Source organism: Drosophila navojoa, chromosome 4 (assembly GCF_054131105.1).
Source record: "Drosophila navojoa isolate 15081-1374.11 chromosome 4, UAZ_NAV_1.0, whole genome shotgun sequence".
NCBI lineage: Eukaryota > Metazoa > Arthropoda > Insecta > Diptera > Drosophilidae > Drosophila > Drosophila navojoa.
In genome coordinates, this window is record NC_142892.1 from 14,178,174 (window position 1) to 14,201,352 (window position 23,179).

The following is a 23,179-nucleotide window of genomic DNA, read 5'->3' on the forward strand; positions in this document are numbered from 1 at the left end:
TGATTAGTTTCGCTTTTGTTTTCTTTAATAAATTAACTTTATAAGGTATATGTGTATATGTATAAATAAACAACAAATAGACTTTTTTAACATAATATACATTACAATTACAATCAATGTGTATGTGTGTGTTTGTATAGCTTAGAATTAGAGCAAAATAAAATTGCATTTTGGAATACGTTACAATTGTCGTTGCAGTTAATATTTTTGGAATTTCGTGTTAAGACAATGATAATGACAATGAATTTAAAAAATACGAAAGCCAATAGAAAAACAAATTAAAACATTTTACATAAATAGTTATATGTATGCGCTATTTATAAATATATATATATATTATATATATTTATATATATATTGTATGTATAATTATGTTAGGCGTGTATAACATTTCGGAAAGAGTAAACAAATTGGAGCTGTTGCCGCGAACGTACTCAAAGAGCGAGCAGATCCTCATCAGCGCCTGGTTTCTTTGGTGTCTTTCGTAAGCTGTTGTCAGTTGCAGATGCTGTCGTGGAATTCGATGCATTGATCGTTGGAAGATTTTCAGCGGCAGCGGCACGCTCCTCAAGAAATTTGTCAAACTCTGAGCTTGTCAACTCCTCAATGCCATCAATGTCTTTCTGTTGGGAACAAACAAACCATTAGTCAATGCATTTTGCACTTACAGAAATCTAACAAAAAGCAAACGCAATTCATGTGATTAATCGAATAATTTAAAAGTTATTATGTGCCATGAGTGCATAAATAAAAACAAGCTGTGGGTGAAAATTTTTTTTAAATTGCTGTTTTGCTGCTTTGCTACTTACTGAGCTGCCCAGCCACGCCTCCATTTCGTCGATCTCGTTCTCTTTCGTCGACTATGTGGGCGCATCGAAACCAAAAACAAACCAAATTTAAATTTGCATTCAAGAACATAAAAGTAAACAAATAATCAGTAATGCAAATTGAAATATCAAATAAATTAAGGATTAGACAAACAAAGGTTAGAGCGACATATTAATTTACATCGGTTCTAAGCGCTTCACATTACTCACTTTACTTACCACCGGCGGATCGCCGGCTGAGCGTTGCGTTTGCTGTTGCTGTGGTGGTATTACCGCTGCTGCTGCCGCTCCTGCTAGTGCTGGCTTTGATTGCTTGTACGGCGAGGAAACACTGCCAGCTGCTGCATCCACAATAGGTATATCACGCAGCAGATCACTTTTGCTAGAGTCACAAAGAATTTAATTAAGCAATTTATATATGATAAGTAATATATTTCTCACTGATTGCCATCGGTGCGTGACTGCGCCAGCATGTCAAACTCATCGGCGGCGCCCGTTGCAGCAACCGCTGGCGCAGCTGCTGCTCCGCCACCTGCACCCAATTGCATCTGTCCAAAAGCTTGAGGCAAATTATCCTCGCTGCTCTCAATCAAGTCGATTAGCAGCTGATCACTTTGTGGCGTATTACTGACAGCACCTGCTGTGGCTGGTACCGCAGGTGCAGCTGCTCCGGCTGTCGCTGCTGCCACGCCTGCCACCGGCACACCCATCGCAGCCCCTAGCACAGCAGATGGAGACGTGGCAGCTGCTGCTCCCGTAGTACTCTGCGCTCGACTCTTCTCGTAGCGCTGGTGGCGCAAGAACAAATTGTTTAGCTCATCGTTTATGCGCAGAAATTCCGCCGTCAGCTCATCGTCCTGCACGCGTCCAATAAGATCGACAATGCGTGACTGCATCTCTTTGCAGGTAGCCGTCAACTCACTTAGCAGGGCATAGTCATCGGGCAGCTCCTGGCCCGGTTTTAACACGCTCAGCATTTCAGCCAATATGCTCATATTGTTGCTAACAATTTCTAGTTCGGAGCGCAGTTTTGCGCCCTGTTCGGGCGTTAAATGCAGTGGTCCAGTGGCTGGTGCCGCCGCTGCCGCATGCTGAGGCGATATGGTATGTTGAGCGCCCATTAGCTGTGGATGCGGCAAGGGATGCACTTCTGGAACGCTCTGAAAATAAAACAGAGATAATTTAGGTATGTTGTTAATCGTAAATAGTCCATGCGCTCTCACTCTTTGTGGCGTATATATGGGCGCCATAGCATCCAGATCGGTGGGCGGAAACTCGATGCCCTTGTTTTTCAGCTCCATGTACATTTGGGTAACCCCATTAAGATCGGGCTGATTTTTGAATGCATCTGCCCAGATCTGTATCAGACTGAGAACCTTCTCCTGCATTATGGCGGGCGGGTCATTTTTGGGTCCAATCAGTTTGACCAGCTCATTGATAAAGTCCTTTTGGGCCACCAGCACATGGAATGCCTTGCCACAGTTCTTTACACACGTCTCCAGCACAGTAAGCGTATACATGATCACCTGATTATTTTTGCCAGCATTCTGTGAGAGGCGTTTGCGAATAGCACGCATTGCGTCACGTGCCGTGTCGGAGGATTCGTTGATCATGTCGCAGATTTCCATGTTCGCTGCCCAATTCTCAGAAGCTAAGCTCGCGTCGGTGGCAGCTTCTGCAAATGTATATGTATGATATACGTAAATATGTACATACATTATTTCATTTTTGAAGATGTTAGCATTGAAACAATTTGTTTAAATATTTAATTTGTCTTTTAAGCAATCAAGAGCATTTTTTGTTTTGTTTATTTTTATGTCGAGTCATCGCATTTTGTTTACGCGATAAAAATCAACAATAAAAAAATCATGTGGCAGAAATAAATTTAGCAAGCAATAAGATCTTTTTATTACTATTAAAACAACAATAGGTATATTTATAAATATATGCATATATGAATATGTAATGCTAATTTGATTAGAAGTTTTTTCCCATAAAAATTCAAATCATGTTAACGCAACAATACGTTTGGTTCGTGTAACCCGATCATATTACATACATACATACATATATATGAGGGAATGAGCAAAAGAGAGTGATAGAGAGTCAGAGAGGGAGAGTACTTTCGAATATTGTTGTTGAGTGCAACGCACTGCCCACCCTAAAAGAAACGTAATAGGGAACACCAAACAAAACAAAACAAAACAAGAGATAGAAAAATCAAAGTGGAACGAAAGATGAGGTGAAGCAACAAATTAGTGAATTAGTAAACCAGTGAAAATTAGCGCTAATACACAAAATCAAGCAGACACACGCACACATACAGGTATATATACCAGTAAGTGACTACGAAAATGAGCAGAAAGTAAAAATGAATAAATTAACACTTTTATGTAACGAGCAACCCAACTAGAGGCAGTCGTAAGTCTCGATGACTAATTGCGTGCAGCGCACTTTGAGCTGGTCAAGGAGTTGGGCGGAAGGGTGCGTGTGTCGAATTATTATTAAATCTATTTTATTTTTATTATTTGTTTTAGGTTTCTTGTATTCGATGACTAACAAAAATCCATTAACATGAAAATGGTTCGTTGTTTACTTACATACATACATACATACATGTGTGTGTTCCGATGTGTCATTAGGGAATAGGCCGCTTTTCATCACTACTTGTCACACATATGTATGTACATACTCAACACCCACATTCACATATTGAATATGTGTGGTATGTGTAGCTGCAATCTTATCAGACAATTGGCCAATTAGGGGAAGGGGAACTGTCGTCGTACTAACATGATAACGAGCTTATTTTTCGCCATAATATTCAGATGGCAACAACAAATCTAACTTTGCGGTAAGCGGGTTGTGTGCGTGTATGTGAGTGACAATTAGAAAATGACAAAACGCCCAAAAGAAAGTTGGGAAAATTCAATTTTCCATGGACAGATTGTCATGCCGTGCCACCTTGAATGTTATCCATTGCAGCTGCATTGTAAATGCGCAAATAAACACATGCACACACAACATATTTGCTTGAAAAGTGATACAATTTAATAAATGCATACATATATATTACACCCACTCATATTCACACCCACACACTAACACAGACACACTATGCGACCGCTATTCTATCATTTACTCACCGATACGCTGTCCGATAGGTGTTGAGAAAACATTGCCCAGAGCGCCAACATTGAAGAATGAAGCCATTTTGGTGCACTGACTTTTGTGTTACACGTCTTTAATTTATTTATTTTGTTTTCACTAGTAAAGAGCGCAAATGTTTATGCGTTTACATCTGCTGCACTTGTCATGCAGAGTGACCACGATCAATAAAACCGAAAATACCAAAGTGTTTAATTACTGAGCTGCCAACTTAGTCGGAGGAGCAGTTTGCGCGCAGCCAACTTCATGTAAAGGCCGGATTGTTCGCAGCTAACTTCACTTGGAGCTGACAACTTATTTTGACAAGTGGGCAGTCTACTTAAGCGAACAGAGATGCGAAAGAGAATCGACAGTCGGAAGAAACACGAGGGAAGGAATTGTCATTATTTTTCTAAAACCAACTTTTCGTTCGCGAAATATGCAAATTCAATTGATAATAACGTAATGTGTAATTTGCAAATAAACTACGACGGCCGTTTTCGTGTTTCCTAACTGGCTTTCATGAAAGTTTCAGATAGCAATAATATAAAGAGAAAAAAGCGTGTGTAATTGTGTTAGTGTGCGTGCGTCGGTTTGGCTGGTTGGTGTGTTGGCCGAAAGCAGTAAAACGAAAACTGAAGGCGAAAAAATATAAGAAAAAGAACAGAAAGACATACATAGAAGTCGCGCGGGCAACGAACGTTCAGCGTTATTGAAGGACGACGAGCGGTCGCTGAACGGACGCTGGCAACGGCAACAGCAGCGATATCCATAATAAAAACGTGTGCAGTTGTCGACCGGGCGGAGGATCTTGAAGATTGCGCAAATGCACAACAGCTAGCTGGGAAGCAAAGCGCGCGTGTGTGCTGTGTGCGTGTGTGTGTGTGTTGGTGCGTGTCTGAGTTCGAGTCCGCGCAACACGCCCGCCGCCTACGCCACATAACCAACAGCAAAATCAAAGCGAATCGAATGCTTGCATTTCCTTTTCGACGCTCCCCCCATAATCCCGCTGCAAGCGATTTAATTTAACGCGCTATCGCCTATTCCCACTACCACCCATACAACCCCGCCCAAAACTCAACTCGACTTCCATAATCAGCATCAGAGTTTCGTGGGAGCACAGCGTAAAATCCTTCAAAATTCCACCACAAACGCCTACCAGCGCGAGCGCCATGCCCGTCTCGTTGGCTGTGTGCGAAACAGCCAATGTCGTGAACGCCGCACTGCGGGAATCGCTTGGTGGCAGTGGCGCCAGCGGTTGCGTAGCGGCGGCCGCAGCTGGCGGCCGATCCGGCTCTGGTTCAAGCTCCACCGCCGCTGCGGCTGCTTCAGCTGATGAGGCCAAAATTGGCGATTCTTCGGCCACGGATAATCTGCAGAGTCAAATTGTGGCAAACGCTAAACGCGTATTGCTGGCCAAAATCGAGTACGAGGAGGTAGAGAACTACCATGAATCTGTGCTGGCCAAACTCAAATCAAAATACATTGTCATAAAGCCGGATAATAATGGAGCTGCCAACTGCAGCTACAAAACTAACGGTACAGGCAAATTGCTCAGCTCGAACGGGCATGGTAAGTGTTTTATTTTGTTTTTCTGTTTATTATATAAAGTGTGTAGGTGTGTGCGTCATGTTTATTTTGCTATATTCAACGCAAACTCACGTGTGAGCAAGTCAACATAATTGTCTGCCTGCAACATGTATAGCTTCAAAAGGGACATCGACATCACCATCAACATCTAATCGGCAACTTCTGTGCCCCTGTATGTGTGTGTGAGAAAAACGAGCTGGTGTATGGGATAGCCGTATATAAACAGAATCCAAAGAATAGAGACATAGCAAGCAAAACAAGAACACGATCGCAAAGAGTAAGTTTGACAGGCTGCGACGTCAACAGCGACAGCGATTGCAGCAGCGAGCCCACTACAAATTTTTACTACTGTCTACTTCTGAATCACATAGCAGAAGCAGAAAAAAACGTGCAGCCGTCGCGGCAAACATTTTTACACGCGGTCGCTCATTCCCGCCCGCTCGCACTCACGCGAATACACCGCTTGTGCGCTATCTCTCGCACTCATTGTGCTGTGTTGCAATGGGAGGTTTTCCTTCATTTATTTACTCGATTCTCAGCATTTCGCTGAATGTTTTGAATGAGCATATGTACATATATACAAACAAACATATGAATGTATGTATGTATTCGTGCATACACTTACGAGTATTTATCAGTGTTTGTGAGTCATGCACGCATGCAGGCACAGACATAAAGCCACTTACATACACACACTCGTACGCGCGTTGCGAATCATTTGCGCAAAGCAGGAAGTAAAACAAAGTCGCAAGACAATGCAGAGAAATGGTCAAAGACTTCTGCCTGGCCATGTTTTGTCAGCAGCAGAAACAGAAGACGCCTACAACAGGCATTGTTAGACCGCGCCAAAGTTGTGCCATTTGCACAACGAGCTGTCCGAATTTCAGTTGGCAACACTCAACGTAATCGTAGAACTTGCAATTTGCATGCGCTAAAACGGGACGACAATACATTTTGACGCTGTGTATAGTGGTCACTCTTTTTTTTCTCATTTCTTTTTGTAAAGCTAACGAGTACGTCAAGTAAACGCTCGCTGTTATCAACACAACACAAACACAAATGCACAGGTGAACATTTATATATGTATGTGCATAACTCTATACATATGTGTATATATCTATTTGTGCGTGTGCGTGTGTATGTAGCGCTCGCTGCCTCTGACAGTATATGTGTCCGTCATATTCGTTTTAATTTTAGTATTAAAGCTAATTTTCCGTGTGCCACAACTGGGATACATCAAATGTATTATAATGACTGTGTTAATTGCGGATAGCAGCTACGCACTGTGGCTGCTCTATAAATTGATTTTGTTGCCCTGCTTGCTGCTGCTGGTGCGACTCTTTCGACATGTGCTAATGCCCAGGCACAAATTTGCTGTTTCATTCACAGACAATACGAACGGTGTGAACGGCAGCAGTGCTGCGACTGTGAATGGCAATCGCAAACAGACAGTGGAGCAGTCCAATCAGAATTCCACTACGAACCCCAATGAATTGCCCAAGCCCAAGCGGGTGCTGTACCCGCGGGAGAACATTCGCATCGGGTGGAAACAGTCGGATAGGAAGTGGCAAGTGGGAGCTGGAATGCTGAATGTGGGCAATACGTGTTACCTCAATTCGACGCTGCAGGCTCTCTTCCACATACCAGCACTAGCCAACTGGCTTGTCTCGGAGACGGCGCACGTGGAGAACTGCAACATAAGCGAGTCTTGTGGTAGTGGTGGCTGCATCATATGTGCAATGGCCAAGACGTTACAGACAACACAATCCAATCAGACGGCAGTTCGACCATTTCTCATATACACGAAACTGAGGCAAATATGCAAACACATGGTCGTTGGTCGCCAGGAGGATGCCCATGAATTCTTGCGCTTTCTGGTCGAGGCCATGGAGAAGGCGTATCTAATGCGCTTTCGCAACTACAAAGAACTTGATCAGCTGGTGAAGGAGACGACGCCGCTGAGTCAAATCTTTGGCGGATATTTGCGTAGCGAGGTTCGCTGCCTTAGCTGCAATCATGTCTCGATTACGTTTCAACATTTCCAAGATCTGTTGCTGGATATACGCAAGGCGGACACCCTGGAGGAGGCGTTCGATGGGTATTTTTCACGTGAGCGCCTCGAGGACATGGGCTATAAGTGCGAGGGCTGCAAGAAAAAGGTGAGTGTGTAGCTCTCTATAAAAGTACTTTGATTTGAAATTTATATTTCCATATTTTTCCTCTCAAGGTCTCTGCTACTAAACAGTTTAGCTTGGAGCGTGCTCCAATTACGCTCTGCATCCAGCTGAAGCGCTTTTCGATGATGGGTAATAAGCTGACCAAACAGATTAGCTTCAAGCCACGCATAGACCTTAGCCGGTTCGCCGCTCGCAGCCCGGCGGCCTCGACGCAGCCCTTGAGCTATCGCCTGGTATCGATGGTCACCCATTTGGGTGTTTCTCAGCACTGTGGCCATTACACGGCCATTGGACTAACGGAGTCGGGGAGTTATTACAACTTTGATGACAGCTATGTACGGCCCATTGCGATGCAAAGTGTCTGCAATACGAATGCGTACATCATGTTCTACGAGCTGGATGTGGCCAGCAGCAGCATCAACAGCAGCAGCAGCTGCAGTACATCTGTGCCCAAGCTGAACGGACTGCGTCTCAATGGACAGCACAGCCCGGCGACAGCTGTGGCAGCTACGGCCACCTCAACATCTGCCTCTGCCGTGTCCCCGCGCTTCATTGGTCCACAGTTGCCTAATGGCTATGCCAACAACAATGGGCATGTACTTGGTGCCGCAAAGACTTCAATTCAGTTCAAGTCCTCGCTACAGAAGCAGTTACAACAACAGCAGCAGCTCCTAATGGGGGCGAATAAATTTCAGGAGTCTGCGCAATCGAAGCATTCACTGGTTGGGTCATTGCATAAGGGAGAAAGTGCTGCAACTGCAAGTGCAAATACAGTTTCAAATGCAAATTCTAACAAAAGTTCCTGCAACAACAACAATTTAACAACCAACACCAGCCAACACCAGCAACAACATATTCTGCCAATATCATCCGATGAGGAGGATGAGGATGAGGACAGTGACGATGATGTTGATGTGAAAGCCAACACAGCGCCTCAGCTGCCGAGCATGCCGAAAATGTTTGAGGATGCCGAGAGTGTTGCGCAAACTGCCAAGTTGAAGCCAAAGACGCCACTCAAGAGCCTGGTGCCATATGAGTCCGCCTCCGAGGAGGAGCAGGAACAGCAGCAACAACAACAGAAGCTGCTAGTGTCACCACAGCTACAGCCAGCTAATCCCCGCAAGCGACGCAGTGGCGCCGATTCAAGTGAATCAGACGATGAGCCACCATCCATAATGCGTAATGGTCATGCCAGGAGCAATGGCAGTGGGAATGAGTCCAGCACCAGCAACAAATCCAACAAGTCCGCCTCAAATGCCTCGTCGGCCAATGTTAACAGCAACAAACAAAAGACTGATGCCATAGACGAGATATTCAAAAGTCTAAACAACTATAAAAATAAACACAGAGCCACAGCAGCAGGAACTACGACTGCTGATGGCGACGCGGATGAGCAGCAGCAGGTCACAAAAAAACCAAGCAACTCCAGCTCCAGTTTGATCAGCAAAAATGGCTGGCAGTCACAAAATGGCAAGGCGCCGTCATCGCCAAAGACGCCACCCTCGCCAGCTGTGATTAAATCAAAGACTGGCATTTGGCAGATAACACGCACGGATGATGATAACGACGATGATGATGAGGATGCGGATGAGGATGATGACGCTGACGCTGATGCTGAACAGGAAGAATACGATGATGAAGTCGTTGTCGTAGAGGAGTCCACACCGAGTACCACGACTAAAAATCTCAACAATCCATTTGCCAGCAAACCGTCTTCAGCAGATGCCATGCCTGGAGCCAAGCGCCAGAAATTGCTAAATGGTAGCGCCAAGTCGGCGCAGACGCCTCGCGTCGGCAATGGCTATCAAAGTGAGGCTTCGGCCAATGGCAATGCGGTCAGCGAGCTGTTAAAGCAGACCCATCGTGGCTATGGTACATCGGTACTCAGCTGGAACGGCAAACCTTCCGAATTGGACCAACAGGTAAGAGCCAGAAAACCCGCTTCTTAAATGCATTGCATTGTAGCTTCTAGTTTGGCTTTAGTTGATCAATGATGCGTCGTTTTTGCTACGTTAATCGAGGCAGTTAAAAAACGGGCTTCCCTATTGATAAATTCATCGAGACGCAGTGAACACGACGCATTTTTATGAGAGATATCGTACTCTTTCTCTTTGTACTCTGTTTTTCAGCTTTATATCTACATATGGTGAATGTTTTTTTGTTTTTGTTTAATTTTCTTTTTTTTTTATTTGTAAATATTCATTGCATGATGACTTTTTTTTGTTGTTACGAAAATTGTTTTGTAATTTTTGCATTTGTTTCCACCATTTTACCCCACATTCATATAGAGTATTGATTTGGTTTGTGCGAAACGGATAGCTGGTTACGGCGATATGGATCGGCCTGTCGGCGTCAGCAGTGACAGTAATATTAACAATAACAAGAGCATTGACAGCAGCAGCAACAACAACAGCTTGAAGGCTCCAACCGATAAATTGTTTTAGCCGTTGTTGCAAGAAGTGCTTGTATATCTCAATTTTCCCCAATTTGCCTCGAACTGTGATTGTGTTGAAGTCTCCATGCTGCGTGTGGATACTTCAATGCGCTTAATACTCCCCACCCAAATACCTGTTTCAAGAACTCGTCGAGATCCTAGCGCCCAATAGGTAAAGCTGCTGTTGTAGTTATCCACCTTATTATCCTCCATCTAATAAATGAAGCTTATGATTTGACTGCCAGTTTGATTCCAGTTGTTATCATAAATTCAACCGTACCCGTTTCCGTTTTGCCAAATGAACTGATAGATAAATGTAACTGATAAAATATACATCGAATTATGGATAGGATAAGGAACATTCAGTGCCATATTTACTTCAAATTTGAATATTCATTTTTTAAATATTAAAAAACATGCGCATTAATCAAGCTCGATTTCTATTGATCGATAGTCAGTGCGCTCTCCAGCCTCTTACATTTATATATCGCATGAAAATTGTGCTCGTTAACTCATCTGCATAAGCTTCATTACCCCTCCTAGAGCCAAGCAGATTTATGTGGAGATAACTGAAATATATTAAACTGAACCTATTTTTCTTCCTAGTTGCTGGCTGAAGCACGCGAGCAGCGGAAGCGTGATGCAGAAGATGATGAAGAGAATGAAATGGATCGTGGACGTCAGCGCAAGGTCAAATCGGCGTCAGTCAAATCTAATAACAGCATACCCGGCTACAATCCATTCCAGGAGTTCGAGAGTCAGAAGCGCTGGAACGGCAACAAGTCTGGCTCTTTTCCCCGCTTCTATCAGAATTATCGTCAGAATTTTCAGCAGCGCAACAAATTCAAATATAATCGATTTGGCGGTGGTGGCGCCAAGTTTCAACAGCAGCGTGCCTTGCAGCGCCATCTATCGGCTGGCGGCGGCTTCACGCGGCGTCAACATCAATCGACAGGTCATCAGCAACAGCAGCAGCAACAACAATCGTAACTGGACGTTGACCCATACGTCGCTGCATTAGTTGTGTTTTTTGCCGCTGTGGTGGCTACTGCCCAGCATCTGGCAAACAATGGGCTCGCTTGGATTTTACACGAGTTTTGTAAACATTTTTTAACTGCTGATGCATACATTAGGACTAGGACATATAAGCTATAAGCTAGAGCAACCTCTAACAAGTTTAATTTGTAAACGTGTTTGGCATTTTATTTATTATGTTTATTTTTAAATGAGAAATTTGGAATACACATGATTTAAACCGAATGTAACAGGGGCTTGTAAACATTTTCAAAAAGTGTTACAACCCCGCAAAATAAATGATTGTAACTATAAAACACAAAAATCATTAACAGAGAGAGAAAAAAAAAAAACAAAAAACAACTATTATGCCTAAAACCAAAACAAAAGTGTTTAAAGGAGAAAAGAAAATAAGATACACGTAACAAACATTGATGCAAACCTTATACAAAATACACAAAATAACAATATTTTTAAGTAACTAACAAGAAACAAATTCTGTACATATTATATATTAAACAATGAGAGTGTAGATTAAACATTGGTCTAAGTTAGATGGCGTACGGAACGGATATTTAAATTGAACGCCACTTTTATTTATAGCATTAGCGGCAATACCCGATTGCTAGTGTTAAAATATAACCCAAATTATAAAAATAAAAACGTTGGATTTATATGATACAAACAAAAAGAAACCACACACATTTACGAATAAATAATAAGGCATTTGAACAAAGAAAACGGCCGGCGCTGGCGAATTAGCAAAATTATATTATACAGTTTATTTCGATCAATTTAGTGTAATAGTAAATAAACCGTAAAACAAAAAAGAAATAGCTAAATATTATTATATACTATCTACTATGTAAATTACATCGTTTATCCTTTTGGCTAACACTAAATGGCTAATCGCCGCCGCCTCCGCTTCGTTTGCGTCGAAGTTCCTTCTTGTTCATTAGTCGACCTTTGCGGTAGCGCGTCTGGCCGCCGGCTGTCGCTTTGCCATGCTTCAGTTTCTTTCTCAGGTGCTTGGGCACGCTGCGGATGGTGTTATTGCGGTCACGTTTCGTTTTCTGTAGATTGGTCTTCTTGTCCATGCGCTCTTTCTGTTTGAACAGTTTGCTCTTCTTAATTTTCTTCAGCGTTTTCGTTTTCATCAGTCTATCCAGGTCCTTTTTGCTTTTGATATCTGCCTGCATAGCCTCACTGTCTGCTTCTCCAGCTGCGGTTACCGATTTACGACTGCGTTTGGCATTGACATCGAAGTCCATGCCAGGTATGACATTGGTCTGCTTCTCGTCATCGTCTCCGCTGTTTTGCGGTGCTCCCTCTTCTTCGCTCTCCTCAGCTATATTGGCACCGAGCATGTTGCGTTGAGCAGCCAAGTCATTCGTGGTTAGCTCCACGATTTTAACTTGGACTTCGTCATCTTCATATGCTTCAGTTTGCTCTGAACCGTCAATCTTATCTTCGTCAGTAAGTTCCCGCAGCGGCTCAAACGATTTCTTGAGATGTTTGAAACTATCTTTCACCTCTTTCCGTATACGTTTGTGCTCCTCTTTTAGATTGCGATCCAACTCTGCCTTTGCCCGAGTGCGGCGTTCATTTTTTCGCTTTCGGAAGCCAGTTAAAAATTCTCTGTTTTGTATGAGCCAAGTTAATAACATTGATTTGACTAAAATATACTATCTGATACTCACTTGCGTTTTTGTGGATCGAATACAATCTCAACTTTCTTTTTTTTGCGAGCCATCTTATGTTTAGTTAAAGTTTTTCAAAAACCTCGTTGTTTACGTTCCGACACAGACCAAGGAACACAAGCCACATGTTGGGTTAACTAACGCAATTTTAGACTCCTGTTAGCGTGTATTTTTGCGCCTGCAAACGAAATGTTAACGCACATACGAGCTGATCATAAAATGCTGGCGGGTGAACATATACATACTTCTGTTAATTTGCTGTTATTTATTTAAATGCCAAATTTAAAATATATTTTAATATTTATTGTCTATATTTAATATACGAACATACTCGTTCGTTTCAGTGTAATATTTATTGCAATTAAATTGATATTTTAATGATTTTTTTGTTTGTTTATAATTTTGCGGCTTTTACAAATCGCACTTCGTATATATATCACATGCTTATATGTATTATCTTTTACAATTCGGATTACTTTATAAAAACAAAGTTTAGTTTTAACAAGTTCTTCTAAAGAAGCGTTAACATTATACAATCGTTGGGCCTAATAGCTAAGGATATTTATGAGACTACGAACTAAACTCTAAATATATATAACGATATATTTTTTGACATATGTATGGGTTGCATTTTGTTGTAACTGATATACTGTATATATATGCTTAGTAACCATAAATTCATTCCGTTGCAATCTTGAGGACCAATTACTCCTCATCAACATCTACTGTAAATAGTTTTTTGCCCCTAAACGAAGACGTTTCTAATACTTTTGATGGGGACGTGGCAAATGAGCCGTTTTCATCTACTGACAATAAGTTGCTCTTCTCTGGTTGAGTCTTACGTGCGGAAGAGCTATAATATAAGAGTATATAAGTGAATATGCGAGCCAAACATTTTATAAGACAGCTACTTGCCTTCTTTGACGGTTGGCCGTTAGATGATTATGATTTATGGGCGTCGAATTCACCAGGTTCTCTCGTTCACAGGCTGTCGGTGTGCCGTGCTGTGATAAATCCATATCCATGGCTAATAGAAAATCGGAGATATAACAATCACGATTACCAATGGGCGTTGATCCCACGAGCTGAAACTCTAAGCGCGGCACACCGGCAACCGATGTGGATGGTGATGAGGGAGCAGCGGTTGCTGTGTTGCCATTATACATCGGAGTCTGTGAAGATGTAATGGGCTTGTACAGATGCAAGATTTCCAATAAGTAGAATAAACAACGATACGCCGCTGTCTTTAGATTGCACATTTTTAACCAAAATGCACGACGCGAACGGCGAAAACATTTCGACTGGAAAACATAATAGATAACAATTATATAAATGAATATTGTAAATTTGAATATACACTTACCAACAGTTTTAATGTGACCATGGACTTTTCCTGTTTTTGCATTCGCGCAAGGCGAGGATGCGCCAAAAGCTGTTCCGTCGTTGCTCGTTGTCGTGGATCTGGCGACATCATCCATTTAATAACCTGCTGCAGTTCCACTGAGATTTCTGCAAACGCAAAGAAATGGTTTTTATTTATATATTAATATCTTCTGAATTAAAGTACTCACTGCTGATGAACTCTTCAGGCAGCTTGCCCTGGCGCAGCTCATGCCACAACGGTCCATTGGATGGCAAGTCCATGTAGCATGACAGCTCCAGCATTGCGATCCCCAGACTAAAGATGTCTGCAGCCTTGGAGAAGTGACCTTGCAGTATTTCAGGCGCCATGTAACGCGAATCACCTTCTGTTGCCTGATGGTTATTCGCTTTGTCCACATCGATGACCAGCCCAAAGTCCGCCAGCTTGCATGTGTCGTCATCATCGATCAGCACATTCTCCAGTTTAATGTCCAAGTGTATGAGATTACGGTCGTGCAGCGACTTCAAGCCACGTAGCAAATCGAGTAATATATGCCAGATGCGATCCTCTGGAATATGTCGACAGCGATATAAATACTGTTCCAAGCTCTCGCGGCACAGCTCCATTTGCATGAATAACCGATCGTACTGCTCCCAGGCACGTATGAAACGAATACAGTTTTCATGGCCAGAGAATTCCTCGTATCGCCGTACTTCCTCCAGTCGTTCAGCTCGATATTGTTCGCCGCGAAACAATTGCTTGGAGATTTTGACCGCATACAGCCGGCTGTCAGAACGATCTCGCACCTGGAACACCTCACCAAAGGAGCCTTCGCCCAGCTTTGTCAGTCGTTCGAAACACTGCTCGAAGTGGCTCATATTGCAGGACATCGTGGACATAGACGAACTAGCCGCAGCAGCACTTGGCGATGTTGGTAATATACCGGCATCCGAGCACTCTGAGCCGCCACGAAAGGAAATCGCGTGCGCTATTTGAGAGTTGTTTGCACTGCAGGATCCGAATGACTGACTGCGATTCAAATTGTTATTCTCAACTGCAATATAGCGAGTTTTCACTTTGGGCGGTCGAAATCGGTTGCTGTCAAAATGTCCATTGAACTGCCACAAACAAAGACATTTTTAGTTGAAGGGCGTGACAAAAACTGAATGCAACTTTAGTTGCATGTTGTAGCCGGAGTGCTTCTCACCTGTTTATGCCGGTGCTTATCATCATTTATTATCTCCGGCATCGGCAATCGTTGCTTGTCCATGTTGTTTCTCTGTTTTATTGAATTGTTTTTCTTATGTTGAAGTTGAGCAATCAGGAACTGAACTTATGAACTAGTTCGTTCGCACGAGGAGCTTCAACTTAGTTTATACGTGTCAAATTATTTATTGTACAAAGAATTGCAATGTCGACCATTACACAATTGTGTGGGTTAGGGGTTGGACAATAAAAGAAAGTAAAATTAGTATTACTTGAATAATTGTATAATTAATTTATTTACCAATCAAACATTATTAGGAAAACATATCCATTTTAACGTTGCCATATAGTTTAGATTATTGTCGATATTTAGCGGCGGGGCGTCGATATATTATGTGTGCTTCGATTTAGCCGATGGTATATATTATCGTATAGCTTAGTCCATAAAAACAACGCGCAGTTATAGTCTTCAAAACAAATGCACCAAAATGCTTGGCAAGAGCATTGATAGGTAAATATGCGCGACATGTACAGAAACAGGTAAAAGCAGCAAGGAGCCACTTTCAAAATATGGTGCAATCTTCACTAAGTTATGCAATTTGCGACGCGGTCTCCTATTGTGTATAAGTATGTAATTGTATTGCACACACATGCATGCACATCTGCATATAAGTGTGACCGCATTCAGGCGTAAAATTAATACCAATAGAACAATCGAATTCCGTTTAGATTTCAAACATTTGAATTTAAATTCATGTGTTGTTAAGTGAGAGTCTTAAATGAAATATATATTTTAAATATATCAACTCTTTATTACAGTACAGGCAAGCAGCCAACATTTCATGTCATTCGAGAAGTCTACGACAGTTCAAATGCTCACGAGCGTTTTGAAGCAGAGCTGGAAAAGGCACTTGAAGCCAAAGTAGACTTTATAATCATCGAGCCGCCGCGGTTAGGCGATGAGACGGGTAAATTAAAAATAGATTTAACCAAGACTTTTTCAATTTATTAACTATTTGGTATACCTAGGTCGCTGGATATGGGTAGGCAATTGTCTCCATAAGACTGCAGTGGCAACTGGCGTTGTTTCCTTATTATCTAGCTTGTTGTGGTATGACCGTCCAGTGATTGCGGCTCCCATTTGTGCAATGTCGCTCTTCTGTACCGGATTATATACTGTATCCTGGAACTATGATCCTTGCTGTCAATATCAGGTAATGTAAACTTGACTTTAGTTGATCAAATGAATATTAATATGTATTCTTTTAGGTGGAAGAAAACAACGAGGTCGCATTAAACAAGCTGCCGTTAACAGATGTATCCTCGCCTGTGATCCTGGGCTATGCGCCTAATACTCAATCCAAATACTTGCATCGTGGCATTACCTTCTTATCGGCGGCTTTGTGTGCTTGGCAGATATGGCGGTCATATAAGTAAACGATAAGCACTCTGAATGGGATAAGTCAGCCACTGCCAATGCAGGCGGCAACGAAGCGGCACGTAATCTTGAGCTTGACCCCAAGTATTTGGTTTTATAAGTTAGTTGAACGCTGTGGCGTATGCATTTCTTTTAGAATATCGATATTTTTCGTTTTTCCTAGTTAAATTTTTAAAGTGGTTCGAGACCGAAATGTCAATATGAATGTTTCTCTATAGTTGTGCATATTTTTGGCAGCTATTCACTCGCGATTGCATTATAAATGAATGACATATTTATGTTCTAGTATTTAATGCCCCAAAAGTCTTAAGTTAAATGATTGTTCAAGTGAAGCACTGTACAAATAATTAAGCAAAATTACTTTGTGTGTGTGTATAAATAAAAATAGTGATTGTTATTAGTATAGAAAACAAAAATTAAAAGCAGTGCAAGAAACTAAATAAACTCAAAGCGGAACATGTTATTTAAACAGAAATCAAATATGTATATATATTTTTGCATACATACATATATTTACTGTTCATAATGGAAGCAATTGCCGCCAGTATGTGTAATCTAACTACTACATATGTATGCACAGAAATACAGGGTCCCTTTATGTCAATACTCACACACACATATATATTTCCATTAATGTATACCGAGGGCGAGTGTACATGGACACTTCTGTATATATGTATGTGTGTGTGCTGTAGAACAGCTGTAATGAAACGTCATGCGTGCTGAGGCTTCAGTCTGCAGCTCAGTCAGCTTGCTGAAGCCGTCGCAGTTTCTTCTTTGTGCAATCCCGATTAAAAACGATCATCCAGCAAATTCCAGTGAGAACGGAACAAGCTAGGGCTGCCTCTGCGCTGGACTACTGGAAGACCAATGGAAGTCAACCAGAATGTGGGTAGGTGATGACCACAACTGAAGAGACTCCCTGGAAAGCTGTCTCTTATGTACAAAATACTTTTGTGGATTACTCTCGGTTGCGCTGCCTGAGTCAGCTCTTCAGCAACTAAATGCGCAGCTTAAGCGAACAAATAGTGTCACATTGCTTATCATTTCGGGTTGTTGTTTTTATCGTAATTATTTGTTGTTTGCTTAACATTTCGCATAATCATAGTGCATGCGCCCGTTGGCGGTGGCCTACATCCGAGCTACACATCATCCAAATACACAGGCTCATGTGACAATTACCAGCCTACTCAAATTTACATGGAACCCACCGAGCGAACTCCTCTACTGCCCGGCGGCAGCTCCTACATATCCGAAACATCGTCCACTTCTGCCACAGTTCTTTTGTCTCCAGCGATATACACAAAGGAGTGCATCAATTGGCGCACCATCGGACTGCTCTTGATGTTCATCAGCGGACTGGTGATGGCCACCTATTTGCTCTGGCAACAAAGTAAGTGATGTGACAAACTTAAATGTGCTGTAGGAAACCTCTGTTAATTGAATTAAATTCACTTTGTTGCTTAATTTATTTATTATTAAAAAAAAAAAAACAATGATCTAAAATAATTCAATATAAGGCTGCAAATAAATATAATTCTTGGTTGAATCTGAATCACTTGTGCATTTGACTATCAAGGATTCCAATATTATACTTATTATTTCAGCTTTTCTTTTCGGGTGTAACCGCAGAAAGTTTACAGTTTGAGGATTAAATTTAATAAAAATAATGTAATATAATACTAATATATAATTTATTTATATACTTACAGCACTCGCTCGGCCGTATAATGGCTACAAATTGAATCTGATCAGACATGATATTTGGAGTGGCGCACATTTGCATGATATCGCCCAGCTGGAGGCCAACAAAGTTGTCAATGTTTTCATTACGCACACGGCGAGCGAGGAGTGCAGCGAGAACTGTGCGAGTCTGCTGCATGGTCTGCAGGTGAGTCACAGGTGCAAGTCATTTATTTATTGTTGACGCTCATTGAATAACTTTCGTTTACAGCGTGCACACATCGGTGAGCTGCCGTTTAATTTCCTCTTGGCTGGCGACTGCGAGACCTACGAGGCGCGGGGCTGGCAGTATGTGAGCAGCTTTGCCGAGCTGCCGCAGTCGAGCTCCCTCGTGCTGGCCTTTGTTGGGGAGTTCAGCCAGTGGCTGCCTAGCTTGTGCCAGCTGCAGATGGCTCAGGCGCTGCTCTGGGAGTCGCAGAGGCGCCTGAAGCTGCAGCCCGGCTATCAGCTGTACGCGCTGCGCAATGTGAGTCGCAGTGCGAGGGATGCAGACGCACTGCATCGCCAGCTACAGCACTGGCCGTTCTATGCCGGCCAGCTGGAAGTGAAGTAAATGACGCTGGCCAGTCGTTCCTCTCGTTTTGTTCTCTTTTATTATTGTACTCCACACAAAAAAATAGTATACAAAAGAAGCGCAGGATTGATTATTAAAGCGGGGTGCCACCGAAAAGCGAAAGCGAGTGCCCGCTCCCAGCCCAGCGGAACAGTAGCTGCCAGCCGGGAAGATGAGCCAACAACAAAGCAAAGCGCTGCGTGTGCCAAATTACAAATTAAGGATAATGCCTACAACTAAATCTTATCTATATATATATATATCGAATATCGAAAGGGCCATTGGATCGGGTATCCGGCTGTGCCTAATCGAACTCCAGTTTCCGAAAACTACCCTCGATGGACTCGATCTGTGAGACGAAATTGGTGCCCGAGCTGGACTTTTCGGAATTGTAGCTGCTACGTCGGTGGATACCACGATCGGAGAGCAAGGTGCTCTGATCCAGAGCCAGAACGAGATCTCGTTTGCTAGCCAGCTCCTGTTTCCACAGCTCGATCATCTCACGCATCGGCATTGAGCCGCCCATCTCTTGGGGCAGGCACTCGGCATCGACGCTCTTCATCAGCTCCTTATCGCTGCCATAGATGTTCAGGCGGTTTTTCATCTTGGAGCTGACGCGATTCTTCACAAAGTCAATAAGCCATTTAAGTGTGGAAGGCACATTGATCAGATGAATCTCCTTGTGGCGCATGGGCAGCGATTGTTCGCCCCATTTGAAGACGCGCGCAAACTCTGTGGGGTTCCAGTTGGTGACATGCGCCGTAGTCACGCCCGCAAAGTCGCCCACATGACTGAGGCCCGTGATTTGCGTCTCCTGATCCTCCATGAGGCACTCGTAGGTCAGAAAATGCGCCTTTGCCTGATCGCAGCTTGTGTGAAACTTTGGATTCAAACCTTTGGCATTGATGATGACAACGCGTCGGCCGTGCTTGTCCCGCTTTGGCGCTGCAAATATGTAACCCTGTTCGATAAGGTCGGTCATACGCGGCTCCAGAAAGTCCAGCTTGGTGGCCATGTGTGGAAAGGTGCGTCGAATGTTCAGATACTTGAGCAGCGTCTGCTCCGCCATCGGCACACTGAACTTTTTGGCGCGCAGAAAGCGCAACAGGAAGGTATCATCGCAGCGCACATTCTGCAGATCCTCGTTCTTTAGCACCCAGTTGCGCAGCTGCTCGAGGCTCTGCTCGCGCGTGCACTTGTCCTCGCGCAGCTCCCGCTTGGCAATCTTCAGCAATGATTCGGATAGCAACGAGGCGTCGCCTTCCTCCAATACCTTGGTCTCCTTCATGGCGACTGGGCACTCGCTTCTGCTGTACTTTGTGGTGTATACGCAATCTTATTTAGCTGTAGAAAGAAGAGAGAGAGAGAGAGAGAGAGCGAAAAAGGAGAAACGAATTAGTGTTAATATGCTGAATATTTATATAGTTGTTATAGGTTTAGAAAGTAGCCAACCCTTAATCTTAATCTCAAACATTTTAATATATTTAATTAACTTGACCAAAGTCTGAAGTCTTGATCAATTGTTTTATCACGATGTTAATATACGAGCCCTAATTTCATTATTTTGCTCACAGATCTCCATCAGCTAATCAACTCTAAACATTGTTTTAACTTAAGACAATCAAACACACTATTCACAACTGCGAAAAATTGGTTCAAGGTCTTGGCTCAAGGCTCAATTGGCAAATATTTGCTAATTATGCCTAAAAACCAAATATATAATAAAATATATATATATACATATATATGTGTACATATATTTTTATCTATCTGCAGAGAAATAGAAACAATCGTAAACTGAGTCTGATTCAGCGGCTGCTTGAAGTAGCTTTTCATACATATGTAAATTATTTTCTTGCCGGACAATAAATTCAAATCATCTTAAAAGCGCACAACGGATGAGCAAAAAGAAAAAACCAAAAAAAAATAAAAATCCGAATTGGTTCAAGTTCAAAAACTTTTGTTGCCTGAAAGCGGGTCAAGCTAAATAGATGTAAATATGTACATATACATATATAAATAAATATGTATATATTTTGTTTATATATGTGGAACATTTTGAACTCGAGTCGTTGTCCCCGCCATAAGAAAGAGTTCAACTGTTTTTTGCAGCAGCTGTTTGTTGGCTTCAGACTTAAGCTTAATTTGTGTTTTTTTTTTTTACCATTACATAAGTTGTTTTCCTGCTTTTAACTGTTTGTGCACATGCAAATTCACACAGATAATTGTACATATGTATGCCTATGGAAAGCAAGACAAACACAGTCACAGTCACACAGTAACAGTTAAAGTCTCAGCTGGAGGTAGATTTACCTGATTTTCTACACTCCTGTTTCCCCACAATTTGTGTACTCTTGCACATACATATACATACATATATGCTCATATGGCAGATTTATTTATTTATCTATTCAAAGCTTTATAGCTTGTCTTCAAACATTTTTATAATCATAATATAATACAGCCTCAACTATTGATTTTTGAATACTTTCATAGATTATACACTTTTGTGCAAGTCATTTCTTTTACCTATCCTCCTCTATCCCTTATATTAATACTTTAACAGCAAAGCACTTAGCTTTAGGTGGAAATTTAGAGTGACCTACAGTTCATATAGACTTGTCCCCCTGCAAGATACTTACATATGTATATTATTTTATTTTTATTTAAGTATAGATTTATAAAATAAAGTTTGCTATTTCTTTTTAATTAGCTTCTTCTTTATCGTCATCATCTTTTGTTATTCCTCTTTTTCTTTTACTATATTGTTTTATCATAGTATTATAAATGCTTATTTTTCTTCAACTCCCTTTGTATTACGTTTTCTTCTATTATAATATCCAACCTTAGCTATAACCAGGTACATCAGATACTCATTTATTTCAGATACTCTACACTCTCTTCGTTGGCAATATATACCGGTCATCTTCTTGTCTCTTTCCTATGCTCCATCTCAAGTCTCATCTGCCCCCATCTTTAACTCATCCATCCACTATTATCTCATACTCTCATAATGGGAAAAAATCATTTTCATATAGTAGAGTATATCAAATTTAGTTGTTCTGTTGACCTTTTTCGCCTTCGGCTTAAAATTGAATTAATTATTCGCCTGTAAAGCTTATATTTGCCTATTTGTTTGTTTCGTTTGTCAGTTTCGTTTCGTTTGTTGACTTCATTTGGTCATGATACATATGCAAATCAGTGGGCTCCCATGCAAATACTGTGACATTTAACTGATTCATGTTTGGCGTGGGTTTTTTATGGATTTATGCAATCATTAACTAAATCTGACCAAAAGATGCACTTCGAGCTAAAAATAACATCGAACAAATTTGCATTTTCTTTCGAGTTTTCATCAGTCGAAAATGAGATTTCAAAAAATGCCGTCATTGGGCAATGACACCCACAAATATTCAGCATCTACCAACGGTCTCCATCACAGTTCCCCCACATTGGGCCACTCGATGACCAATGCAGCTCTCTGCTGGAAGGGGTTTCAACATGTTTATTAGGCGCTTGGGGCTTGTCAAGTGGTTGTGCTTGTCGTGGTTGTTGCTGTGGTTGAGCTGCTGGCTATTGCGTGGCTCTGCGGTGCCAGGCTAATATCGTACTGCAACTGAAAACATCAAACCGAAGCTTCGACTGCAGTTTGCTAATTTCATAAATATTACTATTCAATTATGTCTATTTTTTCTTTTTCTTTTGCTTTGATATTTCGTAATTTTTTTTTTTTTTTTTTTTTGCAATATTTTGTTTATTGCTCATTTTTTACATGTATACGCACAGAGACACACACACTTACACTGCAGGACTTGGTATCCTTTGCTCTTTTATATATTTCTGTATAAATATATCTATATGTATGTAAAGTCCAGTTATAGCTATAGCTATTTAGTTATATATCCAGTCGATAACTGGCGCGTCGCGTAACGGCACAACTGAGCAGCGCGAGCTCTGAACTACGAATGACGCAAAGCAACAAAAAGT

General features: G+C 41.9%; 7 protein-coding genes across 12 annotated transcripts; 3 read left to right on the forward strand and 4 right to left on the reverse strand.

Moving 5' to 3' along the window:
- Window positions 1–3: 3 nt before the first annotated feature.
- Window positions 4–4,181, reverse strand: LOC108650802 (TOM1-like protein 2). Of its 3 annotated transcripts, none has more exons than XM_089260099.1 (6): window positions 3,974–4,181; window positions 2,051–2,502; window positions 1,269–1,987; window positions 1,047–1,209; window positions 810–860; window positions 4–623 (listed from the first exon to the last, which is right to left on the reverse strand). In XM_089260099.1, the coding sequence occupies exons 1-6, from the start codon at window positions 4,038–4,040 to the stop codon at window positions 435–437; spliced, it is 1,641 nt and encodes a 546-aa protein (XP_089116225.1). In that variant the 5' UTR covers window positions 4,041–4,181; the 3' UTR covers window positions 4–434. The 3 variants fall into 3 exon arrangements, with proteins under 3 accessions (XP_089116225.1, XP_017955580.1, XP_089116226.1); XM_018100091.3 differs by having other exon boundaries at window positions 1,038–1,209; XM_089260100.1 differs by lacking the exon at window positions 810–860 and having other exon boundaries at window positions 1,038–1,209.
- A 143-nt stretch (window positions 4,182–4,324) lies between these two features.
- scny (ubiquitin specific peptidase 36) lies at window positions 4,325–11,852 on the forward strand. Of its 3 annotated transcripts, XR_001925487.3 has the most exons (5): window positions 4,325–5,546; window positions 6,954–7,723; window positions 7,792–9,663; window positions 10,030–10,347; window positions 10,782–10,887. XR_001925487.3 is itself a non-coding variant. In XM_018100076.3 (4 exons), the coding sequence occupies exons 1-4, from the start codon at window positions 5,147–5,149 to the stop codon at window positions 11,163–11,165; spliced, it is 3,426 nt and encodes a 1,141-aa protein (XP_017955565.1). In that variant the 5' UTR covers window positions 4,327–5,146; the 3' UTR covers window positions 11,166–11,852. The 3 variants fall into 3 exon arrangements, 2 of the variants coding, with proteins under 2 accessions (XP_017955565.1, XP_089116221.1); XM_018100076.3 differs by lacking the exon at window positions 10,030–10,347 and having other exon boundaries at window positions 4,327–5,546; window positions 10,782–11,852; XM_089260095.1 differs by lacking the exons at window positions 4,325–5,546; window positions 10,030–10,347 and adding an exon at window positions 6,381–6,631 and having other exon boundaries at window positions 10,782–11,852.
- Window positions 11,853–11,947: 95 nt separating this feature from the next.
- On the reverse strand, window positions 11,948–13,024 carry vito (nucleolar protein viriato). Its single transcript, XM_018100098.3, has 2 exons — window positions 12,890–13,024; window positions 11,948–12,827 (listed from the first exon to the last, which is right to left on the reverse strand). Exons 1-2 carry the CDS (start codon window positions 12,940–12,942, stop codon window positions 12,095–12,097), a joined length of 786 nt encoding a protein of 261 aa, XP_017955587.1. The 5' UTR covers window positions 12,943–13,024; the 3' UTR covers window positions 11,948–12,094.
- A 199-nt stretch (window positions 13,025–13,223) lies between these two features.
- Window positions 13,224–15,702, reverse strand: Myt1 (protein kinase, membrane associated tyrosine/threonine 1). The gene is made up of 5 exons (XM_018100089.3): window positions 15,460–15,702; window positions 14,461–15,370; window positions 14,253–14,398; window positions 13,805–14,190; window positions 13,224–13,742 (listed from the first exon to the last, which is right to left on the reverse strand). Exons 1-5 carry the CDS (start codon window positions 15,520–15,522, stop codon window positions 13,595–13,597), a joined length of 1,653 nt encoding a protein of 550 aa, XP_017955578.1. The 5' UTR covers window positions 15,523–15,702; the 3' UTR covers window positions 13,224–13,594.
- An 87-nt stretch (window positions 15,703–15,789) lies between these two features.
- Pmi (Transmembrane protein Pmi) lies at window positions 15,790–17,346 on the forward strand. 2 transcript variants are annotated; one of them, XM_018100103.3, is made up of 4 exons: window positions 15,790–15,969; window positions 16,278–16,426; window positions 16,488–16,672; window positions 16,728–17,346. In XM_018100103.3, the coding sequence occupies exons 1-4, from the start codon at window positions 15,947–15,949 to the stop codon at window positions 16,893–16,895; spliced, it is 525 nt and encodes a 174-aa protein (XP_017955592.1). In that variant the 5' UTR covers window positions 15,790–15,946; the 3' UTR covers window positions 16,896–17,346. The 2 variants fall into 2 exon arrangements, with proteins under 2 accessions (XP_017955592.1, XP_017955593.1); XM_018100104.3 differs by having other exon boundaries at window positions 15,842–15,998.
- A 130-nt stretch (window positions 17,347–17,476) lies between these two features.
- PGRP-LD (Peptidoglycan recognition protein LD) lies at window positions 17,477–21,079 on the forward strand. The gene is made up of 4 exons (XM_018100097.3): window positions 17,477–17,788; window positions 18,005–18,289; window positions 18,609–18,787; window positions 18,851–21,079. The coding sequence occupies exons 1-4, from the start codon at window positions 17,767–17,769 to the stop codon at window positions 19,190–19,192; spliced, it is 828 nt and encodes a 275-aa protein (XP_017955586.1). The 5' UTR covers window positions 17,477–17,766; the 3' UTR covers window positions 19,193–21,079.
- Window positions 19,214–20,480, reverse strand: Cralbp (Cellular retinaldehyde binding protein). Its single transcript, XM_018100096.2, has one exon. It carries the CDS (start codon window positions 20,478–20,480, stop codon window positions 19,497–19,499), a length of 984 nt encoding a protein of 327 aa, XP_017955585.1. The 3' UTR covers window positions 19,214–19,496.
- Window positions 21,080–23,179: the final 2,100 nt, after the last annotated feature.